Source organism: Myotis lucifugus, unplaced genomic scaffold (assembly GCF_000147115.1).
Source record: "Myotis lucifugus unplaced genomic scaffold, Myoluc2.0 scaffold_3, whole genome shotgun sequence".
Taxonomy (NCBI): domain Eukaryota; kingdom Metazoa; phylum Chordata; class Mammalia; order Chiroptera; family Vespertilionidae; genus Myotis; species Myotis lucifugus.
Window position 1 is genome coordinate 6,940,595 of NW_005871051.1, and position 17,261 is coordinate 6,957,855.

The following is a 17,261-nucleotide window of genomic DNA, read 5'->3' on the forward strand; positions in this document are numbered from 1 at the left end:
CGAATTCCCCACTGACTCATCCTCTCCCTCCCTCGCTGGGGTCTTCCCATATTAGGAGTTCAGTCACATAAAATGCTTTTACATTTTTATCCCGGCGCTGGCTGCCAGGGGAGCAAAAACCCCAAAGGTGGGATGCTTTGGCAGCCCCGCGCTTTAGGGAGAAGTCACAGACCCAGAATTGGGAGATAACTTCTGAGGGGTGGGTAAGAGAGGGAGCCAGCGGGTGCTTGGCAGACGTGACTGGGTTCATGGATGCACCCGGTTCCGGAGGCTGCCTATGGATGCCCCCTACTGGCTGGATTTATTTTTTTATATATATATTTTTTTATTGATTTCAGAGAGGAAGGGAAAGGGAGAAAGAGGTAGAAACATCAAGGATGAGAGATAATCATCGATCGGCTGCCTCCTGGATGCCCCACACTGGGGATGAGCCCGCAACCTGGCATGTGCCCTGATCGGGAATCGAACCGTGACCTCCTGGTTCACTGGTCGATGCTCAACCACTGAGCCACGCTGGCCGGGCGGTACTGCCTGGATTTAAACGCCTCTGCTGTGCGTTTCCTGAGCGCGGTCTGCGCTGGGAAGGGGGCAGGAAAATCTGGGACTCCTGCCTCCAATACACAGGATGGCAAATCGTGGGCCTAGCTCCTGAGACACCCCTCCACACCTGGTGACGGACCAGGGCCTCGGAGGCGCATCCATAAATAGAAATGAGAGGAGCAACTGACATCAACCACTTCCTAGGCGTTGGAGGAGGGGGTTCAGTCGGGGGGGGCGGGGCGGAGGGGGCAGAAAACTACAAGGGGAAATGTGGAGATGAAAAGAGCAATGAAAAAAGGAAAGGGAGACAAGCAGACATGTTTCCACTCCAAGCTCCCACTTCCTCTTTCAAATGAACGGCCTCCCCACTGCGAACAGAATCAAGTATTTATAAGGCATTTTTTGCATATTAATAACAGCTGCAGATGGAGCGCTGCCCGTGCTGAGGTCCTGAAGGTATGGCGCCCTTTTTTAATGCGGGTCCTTCCAGCTCCTCACGGAATGTGATCGCCTCCTTCACATGTATTCCCCTTCCTGCCTCGTGGCACCTCCTGAGGCCTTTCATTTGATTAAGAGAAATTTCGTGCCTGGGATACGGTCAGAGACCAGAGCGGTTCCTACCTGGTGGCTGACATCAATCGCCGGCGATGCGGTCCTCTTCCCCAGGGCCTCTCTGTGCAGAGGCTGCAGCGCGGGTGAGGTGACCAGCACCTAAGGAGAGTATTAAAATTGTAAATGAAAATTCTAGGAGGAAACATTAACATATCTATGCTGGGGGAGGGGGGGGAGAAGGATGAAAGTAAAACTTTTTAAGTTTAAAAATAATTGCATTCACTAAAACAGCATTATTATCTATACTCAGTAAAGATCACGTTCAACTTTAAGAGGAAAACATTGAGAACCCGGAAAAATAAGCAAAAGGCAAACAATAATAGTGATCGAAAGCAAGTATGGGAAAATATTCCTCCTGCGTGGTAACTTAAATGCAAATTGAGGCAAACTGGAGATCAATGCTCTATTTGAGATGCGTGTCTCCTCTCGCTTTTTTAAAAGGCAACACCCAGTACTGCCAAGGTTTGGGTAAAACCCGCACACTCCTGGTGGGGTGTAACCTGTTTCAATCCATGTGTAAAGCAAAATGGCAATATCACTTGTGAAAACAGGAAAAAATATTTATAGCCATTGAATCGCTGTTTCTGACTTCTGGGAATTTATCCTAAGGGAATAATTCAGCAGGAAAAAAAGTGAGTGAAGATGTCTATTGCAGCAATATCTATAATAGAGAAAAATGGGAAACAGCCTATAATAGTCCAACATGGGAGAGTTAACTGTGACATATCCCTCTCAGTGAGGGGTCTAACTCAGGCATTAATAAACGATGCTTGTTCCAGCTAGAAATTGTGATTTAATACTAATGGAATGATGCAGGGTTTCTTAACCTCAACACCACTGGCATGTGGGGCCAGTGAGTCTTTGTGGCATGGGTTTTCCTGGACATTGTAGGTTATTGAGCAGCATCCCGAGCCTCTACTCACTAAAGGCCAGTAACACTCTCCCAGTTGTGACCATCCAAAGATGTCTCCAGACCTCGCCACATGTCCCCAGAGGGCAAATCACAGCCAGTTGAGAACTGCCAACGTGACTTTAAAAATGGAAGTCAAAGTGATGTCAACCGTGACTGCTGCAATATGTTTGTAAAAATGTATGTATAGCCCGGCCAGCGTGGCTCAGTGGTTGAGCATAAAGCCATGAACCAGGAGGTTGCTGTTTGATTCCCGGTCAGGGCACATGCCCAGGTTGCAGGCTTGATCCTCGCTCGGTAGGGGGTGTGCAGGAGGCAGCCAATCAATGATTCCCTGTCATCATTGATGTTTCTGTCTCTCTCTCCCTCTCCCTTCCTCTCTGAAATCAACAAAAAATATACATTTTTTAAATGAATCTGTAAGGAAAAGACTTGCATATAATGCATTCAAAAAAGTGCAGTCGTGCTAATTTGAAATTAGGGATGTGTTAGGTTGAGTTTTTTGTTTTCAGTCTGCCTGTTTTTCTTTTTTTCAAAACTCCCCCTGTAAGAAGGAACAATAGATCATGAGGACACCTGGTTTTAAGTCTGGCTTAAAATAACTGAGGGGGTCACAGAAAACTAAACAAGGGTCAACACCATAGCGCCATTATTTTTTAACTTCTGTTAGTTAAAATTATTTAACATTCATTAGGTTTTATTAGATTGTTGGATAGGGCTATCAGAATTCTCCTGTTCAGGATCTCAATCCCTGTCGGCATTCTATGCCTCTGATCCTAGGCCTTGGGAACAATGAACTTGCCTCTTTTTCTGAAAAGTTTGCATCTCAAAGTATAAAACTCTCTTGTCCATCCAGATCTCTCTATGTAATCCTGGGGCGGGAGGGGCCCTGAGCCCACTGGTTTATAGAGCTGTCAGGTCGGAGAGGTTGTCAGTAAAGAGTATCAAAGAACAAGCTCAAACCCTAATTAGCTTACCCCAGAATCGTTGCATCTCTTTGTTTAAAGTAAGAAAGAAACCTCACCAGATCTCAGAGTCCGCTTTCTCTCCGTGAGGGAGAGCAAACATCCTTCCTCACAGGCTTTGTCTTGGGCTGGGTTTGGTTGCTTTGTAGGGATTAGAACTTTGGTAGTGTCCTAAAATCCTGTCACACTGGACTCGCGTCCCTTTTCCCCATTTCACAAAGCCACTTCTATTTCGGCCCAGATTATCTCTCTTGACCTCAGGTTTCATGAGTTTACAACAGTAGAAATTCATATTTGATCTTCTGTGGTCTAAATTTACCTCTTTTGGCTTTCAAAGAGTAGCCTGTAATTCTAGTGCACTGGGATTTAGGTTGAATAAACCTATGTTTACCCCATCTGTTTCCTCGGTGGTTTCACAGATGGTGTTCATATCGCCTTTCAGCCTTCCTCTTTCAGGACAAAGAACACACACACACACACACACACACACACACACACACACCTGTAGACACACTAAGTTTTTGTACACAGGTACAAAGATAGCCTTTTCAGTGTCCTTCTGATACCCTACCTTCTGTTGAACTTTTTGACTGATATCTAAAAGCACAAGCTAGCCTCTCTGTAAAGACAGACTTTCTTTCTAAATTGCCTACTCACCTTTGTATCCCATGTGTTTAGCGTTTAGCACAGTTCCTGGCACATGGTAGCTATGGGGTGGGATAGATTAAATCTTTTGTCGACCATAAGGTCCATGTTCCGGGTAGAAAAAGCCCCTAATCTTCTAAATTGGATTTGGAGATTGTGCTTGTTTTATTTCCAGTGATAATGATGTGGAAGTTCAGATGACATTTCTCTAACAATCCCATAATCTCCAGATACTTCCTTCTGTTGGTTACCACAATTTGGTATTTCACAATTTGGAAAAGCTTTGGGTTGTGTGAAGATTGGAGATGTCATTAGGCCTCCTTCTTAGAGATGTTTTTGAGGCTGATGGGTAAGATTGGGCCTAGCACTGATCTGTAGGAGAATTAACTGTCTGCGTTTCCCCGTCTAGAGAAGTATGCTGTATTTCCCACCCTGTGTTCCTCATTTCTAAAGACCTGGTATAGCATTTCCCCAAGTTCCATGCTCCATCCCCCTTCCTCTCTCCCTGGTTTCCTAAATAGCTTTGGTTGTAAAACTTTGCAAAGGTTTTTTGAAGATCTAAGCAAACTTCATCTTTTGGTTCAACCACAGGATTACTTTGTCAGCCCAAAAACCTCATTGACAATTTAAGGATAATTTACAGAGAGAGGGATTTGTTTCTAATTACAAAATCAAGGCTTTCATTTGTTGAATGTTTACTTAGACTATTATTTATTCCAGTAAGTCTTTGTTTATTGATTTGCTGGCTGCTGGTTCCAACCAGACACATAATATGTGCCTACTTAATTATTTTTCTTTTGTATTTTTATTATGGAAAATTTGAAGCATATGCAAAAGTAGAGAGAATAGTGTAATGAATCTCCATGTACCTGTCATAAGCTTCAACAGTTCCCTCCCCATTGTCTGGAGAGGATATTTTTAAGTGGTCCTAACCGCCAATGTGTTTGAGGTTAACTCTGTGAAGGGTTTAGGATTCTCTCCCTGAACCTTTACAGCATCCCTATGAGGTAGATACAGTTATTGTTCCCATTTTTGCAGATGAGAAGACAGATGTCACGACAGACAGGGCCCAATTCCGCATGTGGCCTGTGCTAACCAAGAGGCCTACTGGTTTGGGAACCCCATCAAGCTGCACTGAGATCCCAGCTTCTTCTGTACCGTCCCTGGGGTGGCAGGCGGGTTATTGAACGCTCTGAGGCTCAATTTCCTCATCTGCAAAGGATAATATTTCCTCATGGGGTCATGACGAGGATTAGATGAAACAACATATGGAAAGGGATTAGCACAATGCTTGTCACTAAGCAATCCCGATAAATTACAATAGTAACTATTACTCTATCCCCCGCCCTCTGCCTTGAAAGCCATTCTAAAACAGAGCTTGGAGCTTGTGTACCATCGAAGGGTTCAGAGATGGAAAGAGAGAAGCTTGAAAGGCAGGACCCTGAGCCAATCCACCAACTATTTCCCCCAAGCCCTACCCCCAACCCCTCCAGGATCCTCCATGCTGTCTGGAATTTTGTTCCACTGCTTACAGTTCTGCCTCTTCGAGACTCCTCTGGGTTTCTCATCTCTCACTGTAAACCTTTTAATCGCTTTCTGCTCTGCACCTAAGGGCCAGGGGGCAGAGTGGGGGCAGGGAATTTGGGAGCTGGAAGCACTGCGTCCAGCAGGGCCCCAGCCCCCACAGCACAGGCTGCTGAGAAAAAGTTAGAGGCCAGAGGACAGCGGGGAGGCCAGTCGAGGGGAGGGGGCAGGAAAGAGAGGGAAAGGACATCTTTCTTCCTTTCCCCCAGCCTCCTCAGTCCCAGCATTACCCGGGCTAGTTCAACTCCTTGTCCAGTAAATTATGGGTTAGATAAGCTTTTATGGGCCAGTGTGGGAATCAAATACCACGGGTAACATTTCTTTTTCTAGTGAAAATCAACTGATTCTAAATGACCTTTCAGAGTGGAACCGATTTGCAAGTTGAGAGTCCCTATCTCTCCGTTGTCAGATTGGAAAAGTCACGCCAGAGCCGACATAACCAGGAAGGCCCACAAATTGGGGTTAAAGTAAAGTCGGGGCTTAGAAGGAGCCAGGGACTTGCTCCGGTTTCCCACCCTGTACCCACCACCTCCCCCTTCCCACCTCCCACCTCCCACCTCCCAGGCTAAAAGAGGGTGCGTCATCTCCAAACCAGGCCAAGTCCCAGCCTGAATGCAGCCAGACGCCCCCTCACAGCAAAAGCTCCTTTCTACCTCCCCTGGGGCAGGAGAGATCACTATTTTGGCTTAAAATTTTTCTCCTCCAGCTCCTGCTAAGCCAGATAAACAATGATTCTGTTGTGTCAACAAAGCACTTAATTAAACTGAGAACAATATCCATTAGAATTCGCCGATAAGACTTCTTTCCAGATAGCGGACGCCCAGAATTAGGAATTAAAGTGTCCTGGGTTTCATGATTCAAAAACTCCCTGAGAACAGTGAGGTAGGGAAACTGAGGCACGGAAAGCTGAACAACTTGGCAAAAGTTACCCAGTGAGTCCCTCACAAAAGCTGAGACGGGAGGTTGCGGCCTTTCTCTTCTTAGCCTAACGTTTGCTAGCTATTCTGCTAACGTGCTAAACACTCAGGATGTAAATCTCCTTCCCTTGGCTCGAGGCGAGGCGTACACAAGTGGATGGAGACCAAAATTCGTGACAGGGAGGAACAAGAAAGCTCTTCTCTGGCTTCCCAACAAACTGCATCTCCTGAAGTTGTCCTAAAGCTGTCACTCAGCCCATTTCACCAGCACCAAATTGCCCTTAGAAGATGAAAAGTAGGCCAGGATGGCAGGTGGCTAAGAGGAGCATGCTGAACCCAGGTGGCTGGCACAGGAACCACTGAGCAGACTTGCGCTGAGCGGAGCCACACTGTGGTTTGGAGTCCCTTTTGCTCCTGACAAAGAAGCCATGCAGAGAGGCCAAGGAAACCTAGAGATGAGGTCTCAGAGTAGGACCTGGGCGTGGCCAGGGTGGCCGGCCTTGCACAGGCGAGGTCCCCTCCAACTGGATAGAATATAAGAAGCCACTTGTCCACTCGGATCCCTCCAGGCAGCCCAGTCATAGGAGCCCAAAAGAGTTCCATCACCCCTCAGCCCCACCTGTGACCCCATCCCTACTGCCCACTTACAGGCCCGCAGGCTGCCATGGGCAAGAAACAACAGCCTGAGAAGGCCAAGCACAGGGAAGCTTGCACAGCTCCAGGCAGGCGCGGCCCTTTCCAGGATTTGGTCCCCACCACCCATCAGGGGACGTGGCCAAGGGGAAGCTCGGAATCCCAGGTCCCTTCCCCACCAAGTCCCAATAACTAAATCTCTCAGATCTATCCATCCCCACTGGGATCCAGAGCCTCTCCTCCCCCAGCCCCCCAGGGAAGTGGAGGGACAGACTCTCAGCCAAGTAGGGGGCCCAGGGGTCCTAAGGAGAGACTGGCTCTGCTCCTTTTGTTTGCTCACAGGAGGGGGACACACGCCCTGTGTGCACAGAGGTTTCAACTGACAACTTGATAGACCCCATAAGGCTTTCGGCAAAGGCCTCCCGCCCCTGCCCTCCATGCGTGAAGATAATGGTGAGGTGTGGGCCCCGGCACATCTCAGATCTTGGCTCCAAAGGCCCTCCTGCCTTCTGTTTTCTTCCTCCAGCTCAGCTTGCCCACAGGTTCCCAGAGACTCTTGGCAGCTCGCTCCCAGGAGAATGAAGTTGTGCGCTGCGTGGGAGGCAGTTAGACAGCGAGAGCGTTGCAGCCTCGTTAATGAGAGACAATAGCTCTTCTTGGAGCCATTAAGCTGCAGCTTCAGAGATGGGGAACCCCAATTAGAAAGGAGTGAGAGAAGAGGAAGGCCTGAGAGACGCCTGTAGGACAGATCCGTATCTTTGGTGGCTCTGTGGGACCCATGGGTGGAGATCTAGCTGGTTGGTTTAGCATCTCCTTTCCTCCTTATGGTAACATATCCCAATGACTGTAGAGCCAGCCCACGGTAGTGACCCTTCAAAATACACATGTTGAAGGAGGAGGAAAAATTGTTGGGGAGAAGCATTTCTCCGTGAGTCTGTAGCTCAGATGTTATAATCCAAGAGTAAGAAAGGAAATGATATTTATTTAATTTGAGGACAACCTCTGTAAGTTTGGCTGCATTATATATGTGTGTGCATATGGATATTGGTATATAGCTGATGGCTCTCTTTTGTTCTGGCTTTCAGCTGAATCACATCATGTTTACAGCAAGATAATAATCCTGGATTTTCCATGGCTCAGTCTCTCGGAGTGTTAGATCTTGAATTCATTAGCAGTCATCCCCTTTAAATGTCAGATAACATTTTAAATGCCAAGAACTTACGCAACACCTTCTGTGCAATTCAAATCAGCTTTACCCCATTAGCTCATTAATCTTTATTGTTTCATTTACTGAAGGGAAAGGCTTCCAGGTGTTTTTAGCAGGACATAGAAATATTAAAGTATGTACAGGTGAAGGAAGGGGTTTTGACTTTCTGCTCAACATTTCACCCGTCCATCCGTGTTGTGATCATCCCCACTACAGCATGCACATAAACGAAACAAAAAAGCTCCAGGCATCTCTGGCTTCTACTTCCCCCACCTTCACCCTTCTGTCTAACTTTGTGTTTTCTTCTCCCTTCTGCACCTTCAGAGACCTTGACTTCTGTTCACTACTTATTCTGCAGTCTTTGCTCTCAAAATAGCCCAAGAGCTGCAAGTGTCCATTCTGATGGCTCAGAAAACAGAGGGGTGCCTCACATGGTCAGGGATGGGGCCCAGGAGGCTGGGGCAGAACAGGCAGACATCAGGAATTCTACTTTCCTTTTCAAAGAATCCCTGCTTGGTCTTACCTCTGAATAATCAGCTACACTGACTGCTAAAGATAGATCCTTCCAGGAATAGCTCCTAATTGTCACCCAGCTCTCTGCTCAAATGTCACCTCCTCAGAGAGGTCTTCCCTGACCACCCAAAGGCAAGTCCCACGCCTTCCCCATCAACTTCCATCCTGTCATCATTTCATTGTCTTCTTAGACTTATCACTCCCTAAAATCCTGCTTATTTATGAGTTTGTTTGTCTGACACATACACTATCACTCAGTAAATACCAATTTAATGAACCAATGAAAAACCACCCCTCAGTGGTTGAGCGTCGACCTATGAACCAGGAGGTCACAGTTCAATTCCCTGTCAGGGCATGTGACCATGTTGTGGGCTCGATCTCCAGTGTGGGGTGTGCAGGAGGCAGCAGATCAATGATTTCCTCTCATCATTGATGTTTCTATCTCTCTGTCTCCTCTCCCTTCCTCTCTGAAATCAATAAAAATATATTTTAAAAAAATAAACAGCCCCAAAGTGTAGCTTTCTTTCCTGGTTTCAATTTTCTTTTTCTCCTCTTCTCACTACCTCTCAGAATCCTCTTTATATATTTCATCTTTCCTTTCCTCCCATCTCCCAAGCCCCCTTTCACTATCATTTATTTGTTAGAACTCTTGAACATAATAAGCAAACAGTACTTCACATTCCAGTGACGACAGAGCCTTCATTGAAAACATTCCATTAAGCTAGAATTGATGGCCCCTAGATGTTAGAGAGATGAGCCATATAGTCAAGAGAATTGTTGTATCAAAAGATTTATAGGCCAAGTGCTTTGAAGGGACTTTCTCAAAGCCTCCCAACTCCCCACTCTTCAATCTGAACCCCACGTGAGGAGTTACAGTAATTCCAGCCGTTGGGACTGGTCTTGGCTATGCTGTTTGTCCTCCAGCCCAACACAAAATTGTCTCTTGGAGATAATGGAGAAATTTCCCTTAAATCAGTATTGTCAGATTTCTACTATTCCACCCAGTGATTCATGAATGATTTTGGAAGCTAGAAAGCTTGAAATGCTTTGCTGATTCTAGCTTGGACAAAATGCGTTCATTTGATCTAGAAACAGGGAAGGGCTATCTCACCCAGAGAAGCTAATCAGCTATGGCTGAGATAACCAAAAAAAAAAAAAAAAATTGGCTATGTGTTTGTCTTTAACTCTAGCCATATTTCAAAACAAAGGAAAAGGGTGTGGATGTTCATTGGAATGATGGCTGTTTGTGGGGACCCACTAACCGTTAATTCATCATTAATACTTAAAAGTAATATAAATGCTATGGGAGGGGATGTTTCTGACAGCCCAGAGAAACAGACTTCTGAGAGTGAGTCTCCTAGAAAATATGGAAATGATCAAGTCCACGCCCAGGGTGATCTCATGGCACACTAATGTATGCAACCCCAGCAAGTCAGCCCTCGGGGATGAGGAGCCAGAGCCACACAGGGGACTGGCCTCTGGCGGTCGGCACATACTGTCTGTAAAGGTGTCTTCATTGGCCCTTTGCATTTGAACCGAGTTGGGCCATAACATGTAGTTTGTCCCCAGTGCGACAGTTATTCTTTTGTTCAGCAAATATGTATCAAGTGGCCCTGGCTTTTTGCTCAGTGGTTAGAGCGTCCACCTGCAAAATGAAGGGTCTCAGGTTCGATTCCAGTCAAGGGCACGTGCCTCGGTTGCAGCCTCAGTTCCCAGCCCTGGTCGGGGCGTCATTGTAGACACTGGGGGGAGTGCCCGGTGCCCTGGGATGCCATGAGCAGCACAGAGGAGCCAGACCTGAAGGATGAGAAGGGACTGGAAGGGAGGAGTATGTTCCCAGGAGAAGGCAGGGCCTGCTTGACAGCCTTGTCCAGGAGTTGAAAGGTCAGCACTGAGAGCAGCCCTTTGAACCTGCTGTTTCCGCAGTGAGGTAAGCACTTCCGTCAGAGAGCCCGCAGACCCTTCCTTCGCCTGCTGCAGAGCTCAAACACTGCTTTCTTGGAGGACCTTCCCTGGCAACCCTGCTTAAAACTGCAGCCTCCATGCCATTCCCAGATACTCCCCGCTCCCCTCTTTGCTGTATTTTTCTCTATATCACGAATCACCTTCAGACGTAACTTATGATCTACTTGCTTATTACCTCCCTCTCAGTGGAATGCATGTGCAGTTTCATAGGGTGGCGCCTCTGTCTGCTTCTTGCGCTGCCGTATCTGCTCTGCCCAGCATAGGAAAATCGCTCAATAAATATCTGTTGAATGACTAAATGAGGCAGGAGAGATTGTCCAGGGCCAGGCAGAAAGGGTCTTGTAAACCTTTTTAGCCGGTTGGCCTTCATCCTGAGGGCAAAGGCCGTTGAAGGTCTTAAGCCGAGGAGGGACACTGGTTCGCATCTCAGAACAACCACCCGTGCTGCTGTAAGGGCTTGGGCTGGAAAGCAACTTCAGATCCAACTGTGTCGTGCATTGGAACAGGGCACCATCTGCATGTTGTGGTGACAGGAGAAGGCAAGGCCCCAAGACTGCGGAGCCCCTGGGACCTCCCAGACTCCTCTATTCGCTCATTCTTCCTTCCCTCTCTGCTCGATTTGCTCAAGTGACTCTTCCTCACGCGGCAAACATGTTTCACATTTGGAAATAAACTAGAACCTTGCTATAACTCTATTTGGTGCAAGGCAGATTTAATAACCATCCATGGAAGCTACAGAAGTATCAAAACCATCTCATTAAGAAAGGAGTCTTGGGAAGATGGGGATTTCAACTGTGTGGCTTTGGGCAAGTTACTTCACCTCCTGGAGCCTCCGGTTCCTCGTCTGTGAAATGGGAATAAGAGTATCTGCCTCACAGGGTAGTTGTGAGGATGAAGTAAAGTGATTACAACCCTGGAACATAGTAATGTGCCTTTCTCCACTTCCCCATCACACCAGCTCCAGGTATGAATTAATAACCAGTCTCGGGTTATTCTGTGTACATAGGGTCCCCTGTGTCTTCCCTGGTAAAAATAGGTGTTACTATTAGTGTTCCAGCGATGAAAAGTCACTTTCTATAAATATTTGGGGATTTAGACTCACTCTGGTCGCACTGTATATCATTCCTATGAAAGGTGGGCTTTCTGCTTCTCTTCACAGGCAGCCCTGCGGACCTTCGAGGCAGCAGCTCAGAAGGCAGGAGAGCCTCAAAGTTGTATAAATAAAGGGCTGATATGTTCAAACAGAAAAGAATTTTGCACGCGCAAGCTGCTCGTCGACATGACACCGTTCCTGAAGGTGATCTCACACTGAGAAGACGAGGGGGTTTATAGACACACACGCAGGCGTTCCGGTTAATACACTTCTGCATGGTACAAAACAGCTTCAGAAGTCCCTCGGAGTTCCTGCTTTATCAGAAGGGACAGAAAATAGGCAGTTTGTAGCAGATGAAGAAAGAACAAATTAGGACAGTAATCGCAGCCAGCCGCCAGGGACAAATCAGTTGGGTATCTGGTTGGGATGGTGGGGGACAGGGAACAGAGAGGAGAAAGGATAACCTTGAACTTGAACCACCCCATAATAAAACAGGCAGATATAATTCACTTTATCTTAATAGCAGTTCAAATAATTGTTACCGTTTTACCACTGAAACTTGGTAGAGCTGATATTCCTACTGTGGAGAAGACTAGTTCTTGAGTTAGCTATTTAGAAGTCAACTGCAAATCCTATTCCAGATGTCTCATCTTGTTTCCTATTCTCCCGAGCTCAGCTTCACACCTAGTTTAGGGTACTGAGTGCCTGTTGTAGAGATGTCATTTGTCCATCTTTGCAGTACTCCTTTCTGCCCAATTTAACACCGCGCCTGCACATGGGAGGTAGCCATAAATGCCCCATAAATTGATCCCCCTTTTCATCCCATAGCCCTCTGGCTTAGGGTCTTCTTCCTAACCATTCTTGCCCACCTCAGAGCTGAATGAACTAGAAATAAATGACCATGGAGTAAAAGAAAGTCGTCAGGAACAAAGCAAGGCTTGGGATGGAAGGGACTCAGATCCTTCATGCTACCCTCTAGAGAGGACAAAATCCCAGCCCTTGGATAAGAAGTGACTAGGAGAGACAGAAACCCAATACATGCTTTGTGGCTTTTAGCCAGTGCTGTAGACTGGCAGAGACTTTGCAGACCATGAGGGTCACCTTCCTAACCTCCGCTAAGCCAGGGTTCTCGTGTTACATCTTCTCTGGTCCACTCCCTTCTCAGCTCTGCAAGGTGGGGCTTTGAGTCAGAGTCCTGTATTTGCCCCAAATCTCTTCCCTGCATGGCTGGGCTCTGCGTTCCTGTTTCCTCTTAGATAGGCTCTTCCCTGTGGTGGCAAGATGACCACCGGCTTCTCTTTTCTAGATCATTCTAGAAATGAATCTCATTGACCCGACTTGGGTCACATGTCCATGCTCAAATGAATCAACATGGCCAGGGGAATGGAATACATTGATTGGCCCAGCCTGGAACCGCAGGGACGAGGGGTGGGAAGGGGAGAAGTGTCTCAAAAAGGAAAACAGGATCTTTAAAATCTGAATAAGAATGATTCCGGGCAACAAAAGATATTTGCTACAAGCATTCAAAATAATTGCCTTGATTTCGCATTTATTATATTAGTTTGGTAGGGCTACTATGACAAAGTGCCATAGACTGAGCGGCTTAAACAACAGGAATTTATTTTCTCACAATTCTGGAGGCTAGAAGTCCAAGATCAAGGTGTTAGCAGGTTTGATTTCTCCTGAGGCCTCTCATTGGCTTGTAGATGGCCTTCTTCTCCATGTATCTTCACACGATCTTCCCTTTGGGGTTGTGGGTGTCCTTATCTCATGGTGAATTAGGGCCCACTCTGATGATCTCATTTTACCACTTTAACAACCCTGTCTCCAAATGCAGTGGCATTCTGAGGTGCTGAGGGTGGACTTTAACATGTGAATTTTGTAGGAACCTAGTTCAGCCCAAAACACTTATATTAATGAAACCAGCCTTTTTTTTCTTTTCTTTGCAACAGTTTAGTTCTCCCCTTAGGGCTTGAAGAATTGTGGCTGGTACTTTCTGGGATGAGGTAACATCATCATTGTCACTGTTCATTCATTCAACCCACAGTGAGCATCTTCTACCTAGTATGTGTCTGCGCTTGCTGGGCATTCGGGATACATCATCAGCAAACAAAACAGACTGAGATACTTAGCCTGCTCCAGGCAGTGTGTACAGTATGTTAAAAGGTGCTTATTGCTATGAAAGTGAGATAAGGAGATATTTATGGAGCATCTAGAAACCGCAGAATTCAGAGTGAGGAATTTTACAATAACTTTTTGTGTATTTAGTGTCCACAAGGCTTTTGTGTTGCACTTTTCGCTCAGCAATTTCGGCGTCATATTATTATTACACACTACATTATATACCATACGCCATATATGTATATACACTACACATATGATACACCATATTATAGAGAGAAAGGCACTGTCATTCTGAAGGCCCACTTTCCAGTCCACCTTCTCCACGATACAGAAGTTGTAACTCAGCCTGCTTCTGTAGGGGACTCATGGAGCACACACTAAGCTTTCTGACCCCCAGACCATCCTTGCCCACAAGACCACAACTAAGGGGGAGATCAAGAGAAACAAATGCTACCCAGTATAGTGTTGTCGCAGAGGCAGGCTCAGGCTGCGATGGGAAAGACTCGTTCCTTTCTTAGTTGTTAATGTGAATCCTCCTCAAATTTAAGAACCTCCTTAAACACTGAAGGCAACACTATTAGCCCATTTTATAAGAAAATCTTATCAGGCTTAGATTTGGGAACACATGATGATCCAGAGTAATCTGGGTTCACATAAAAATTGAAGCATGTTTTTTTAATCTATTTTTGAAAAAAGAAAATGGTAATTGATGAATAAATTTATAACAGAGATCCCCCCCCGCTCAACAACTTTAGTAATTATCAGGGTTAAGGAAGTGGAGGACGCGAGAATAGCAATAACACCAATTAATACTAGATATAGAATTGAATATGCTTATACTCAACATTGACATCAAAGGATAGGTACGTTCTACCCAGAAGATGTGAAGAATCAAGAAAAGCTCCACCTTACAGTCATCACACAGACAGGTATCGCTTGGTGCCCTCAAACTTGAGGTAGAGGAGGAACCTGCCTGAAATCAGGGACAAGACTTGGAGCAGCATTGCCCAACACCCACACCCCTGTCTGGGGCCAGCCCCAGGCTTCACTTATGCATCAGGTGTGGGCACACCCCACCAGGCAGAGGGTGACTGCCCCCGCCACTGTGATCATGTGGGGGAGGGACAGCATGGTCCAGTGAATGGAAGTAACAGGGAAATAATGTTTGGCTTCCAACATTGCTCAGAGACGGAGCGGCCCCTTAGGAAAGAAGTTTCGGTGCCTTAAGTCCTTTAAACGTGCTTCCTTGGCCACTGATGGGACAGCTGTAGAGGGATAAGAAGCTAGTTTTGAAATGCAATGATTCCAGGACACGTGAACAATAATATTGCAAGGAAAAATTTTCAGGGCATGGGGCCTATTACATTTCCTAAAGAAAGAGGCCCAGTAGACTCTTATCTATATTAAAGGATCAGACCGGGAGCGACCCTGAGTGACCTTGTAAGGTTTCTGGGACTCCACTTTCTCTTTAGGAAAATAAAGATAATAATACTGGGATCTCCATACCTGCCTCTCAACAGTGAGGCAAGAATTATATGAAATAGTAATTTTCAAAGAGTGTTCACATCTATAAAGGATTCAATTTACAGAGGAGAAAGGAACATTGATTGATCCCTGCTAAGAGCCAGGCCCCACACATACTGAATCTTATTTCATTTTCCCCACCTCCCTCTCGGTACATGTGCAGAACTCCACTGTGCAGATGAGGAAAGTGAGGATTGGTGAGATGAGATGATGACTCACAAGGCTGACAGCAAAGGAAACTAGGATTCAAAGCCACAAAACCCACAATACCTGATCCTGAGGAGGTCTACCTAGTCTGTTCCTATGAAGAATTTAATTGTATCCCTTTGTTCTGGCTTCAGAACCTGGGAGAGGAGGGGGGATTCAATATATTTTAATCTTTTTAAATATATTTTTATTGATTTCAGAAAGGAAGGGAGAAGGAGAGAGACAGAAACATCAATGATGAGAGAGAACCATCAATCAGCTGCCTCCTGCACGCCCTGACTGGGAATCGAACCATGACCTCCTGGTTCATAGGGTGATGCTCAGTCACTGAGCCACACCAGCTGGGCAATATATTTTAATCTTATTCACAAGATACCTTATAATTTTTCATAAACCAGTTTTCTTTTTTAAAGAAAAAGTATGGGTTCTTTTTGATACACAGTAAAAGTTGTACTATCTTGAAGTTGAAATTTTCAAATGAGATCCTGATTTTCTTCCATCATTAAGAAGGTATTGAAATTAGTCTTTCAGACGCATTGTTACATGGTGTTACACAGAATTTCCTAATGTATTTTCCTACTTAAGCCTTTTAAGAAATCTGTACAATATTTATCACCACTCCCATTTCACAGATGGAAAGCCGGGGTTCAACAACAGGTCGCACAGCTGGCTCGCAGTCAACCGGAGCCCCATGTCTGCCTCCTGCACCCCATGCTCCTCCATCCCTCCCACAGTCCCTTACGAAAGCCTGCTAGGGGCCTAGACGTGCCATGCTCAGATGGGGTGCTGTGTGTGAGGGTAGACGGCAGGTGTAAGGTTCTCCAAGGACAGATGGGAACTTAAGGTCACCTGACCCACCCCTGTCATTTGAAGAAACTAAGGCTCAGAGGTTAAATAACTTGCATGATCTGTGAGGCAAGAAGTGCAGGGGGGGGGGAGTCAGGCCTTCAGCCCAGGCAGTCGGACTCCCAGGCCGGCACCCCAACTGCCTCTCTGGTTTCAGTGCTGCAGTTTGTGCTTACAAAGTGTTTGTTTCTATCCCCACCCAGCCTGCCCCCTCCTCAGCCCTACAACACCACACTGCTGCCAGTGCTCCTTTTAAATTCAGCTTAGTCATACCCCTGGTTTGCTTGAGATTCCTCACCATGTCCCCATTAGCCTTCCCATTAAATCCCAGCATCAAAGATGTATTTCTTTTATAAATAGAAAAATATAACAAATGCAGGTGTGTGTTTTTTAAACTCCAAACTGCACCACGTAAGATCTGACCCGTGTCTGAGTCCCACTGTCCATGCACCGCAGACACATCAAACCACCCCCAAACCAGCCCGCGGCTTCCTCTGCGGGAACTGCCCTGCCTGCCCTTCTCTGCAGGACTGAGCGCCAGCTCACACTGGTGGGCAAACCTTCCCCAGCCCAATTTAGCTTCGCCTCTTGAGGTCCTGCAGAAATCTGTCAGGATCTGTCACAACGTTGACCACACTGCAGTGCAACGGTTGAGATTCTTGTCATTTTTCTGTAAGTCAGTGAGCTTCTTACAAATAGGGCTTTCAGCTTGCTACCCCCAGGGCCTAGCACAGGGCCTGGCACACAACAGACACTCAGTTAATGTTCCTGAGCTGAATGAGCAGATGAAGAGCAAATGACTTGGCCAGAAGAACAGAGCTGGCATTTGAGTTTCCTGACCAAGAATCAAACCGGCGACCTTTTGGTGCATGGGACAACACTCAACCAACTGAGCCACACCGGCCAGGGCAAGACTATTTCTTTTTCTAACAGGGACTCACCAAAATATTATTCCCAAATCCCTGACTCCCTTCCT

At 46.3% G+C, this 17,261-nt stretch overlaps 1 protein-coding gene across 1 annotated transcript in view; it reads left to right on the top strand.

Annotated features, from left to right (window-relative positions):
• Positions 1-17,261, top strand: part of KIAA2012 (KIAA2012 ortholog) — an 87,605-nt gene that overhangs the window by 45,695 nt on the left and 24,649 nt on the right. The window contains 1 exon segment of the mRNA XM_023763173.1: positions 11,651-11,788. Within this exon segment, the coding sequence (XP_023618941.1) occupies positions 11,651-11,788 (138 nt within the window).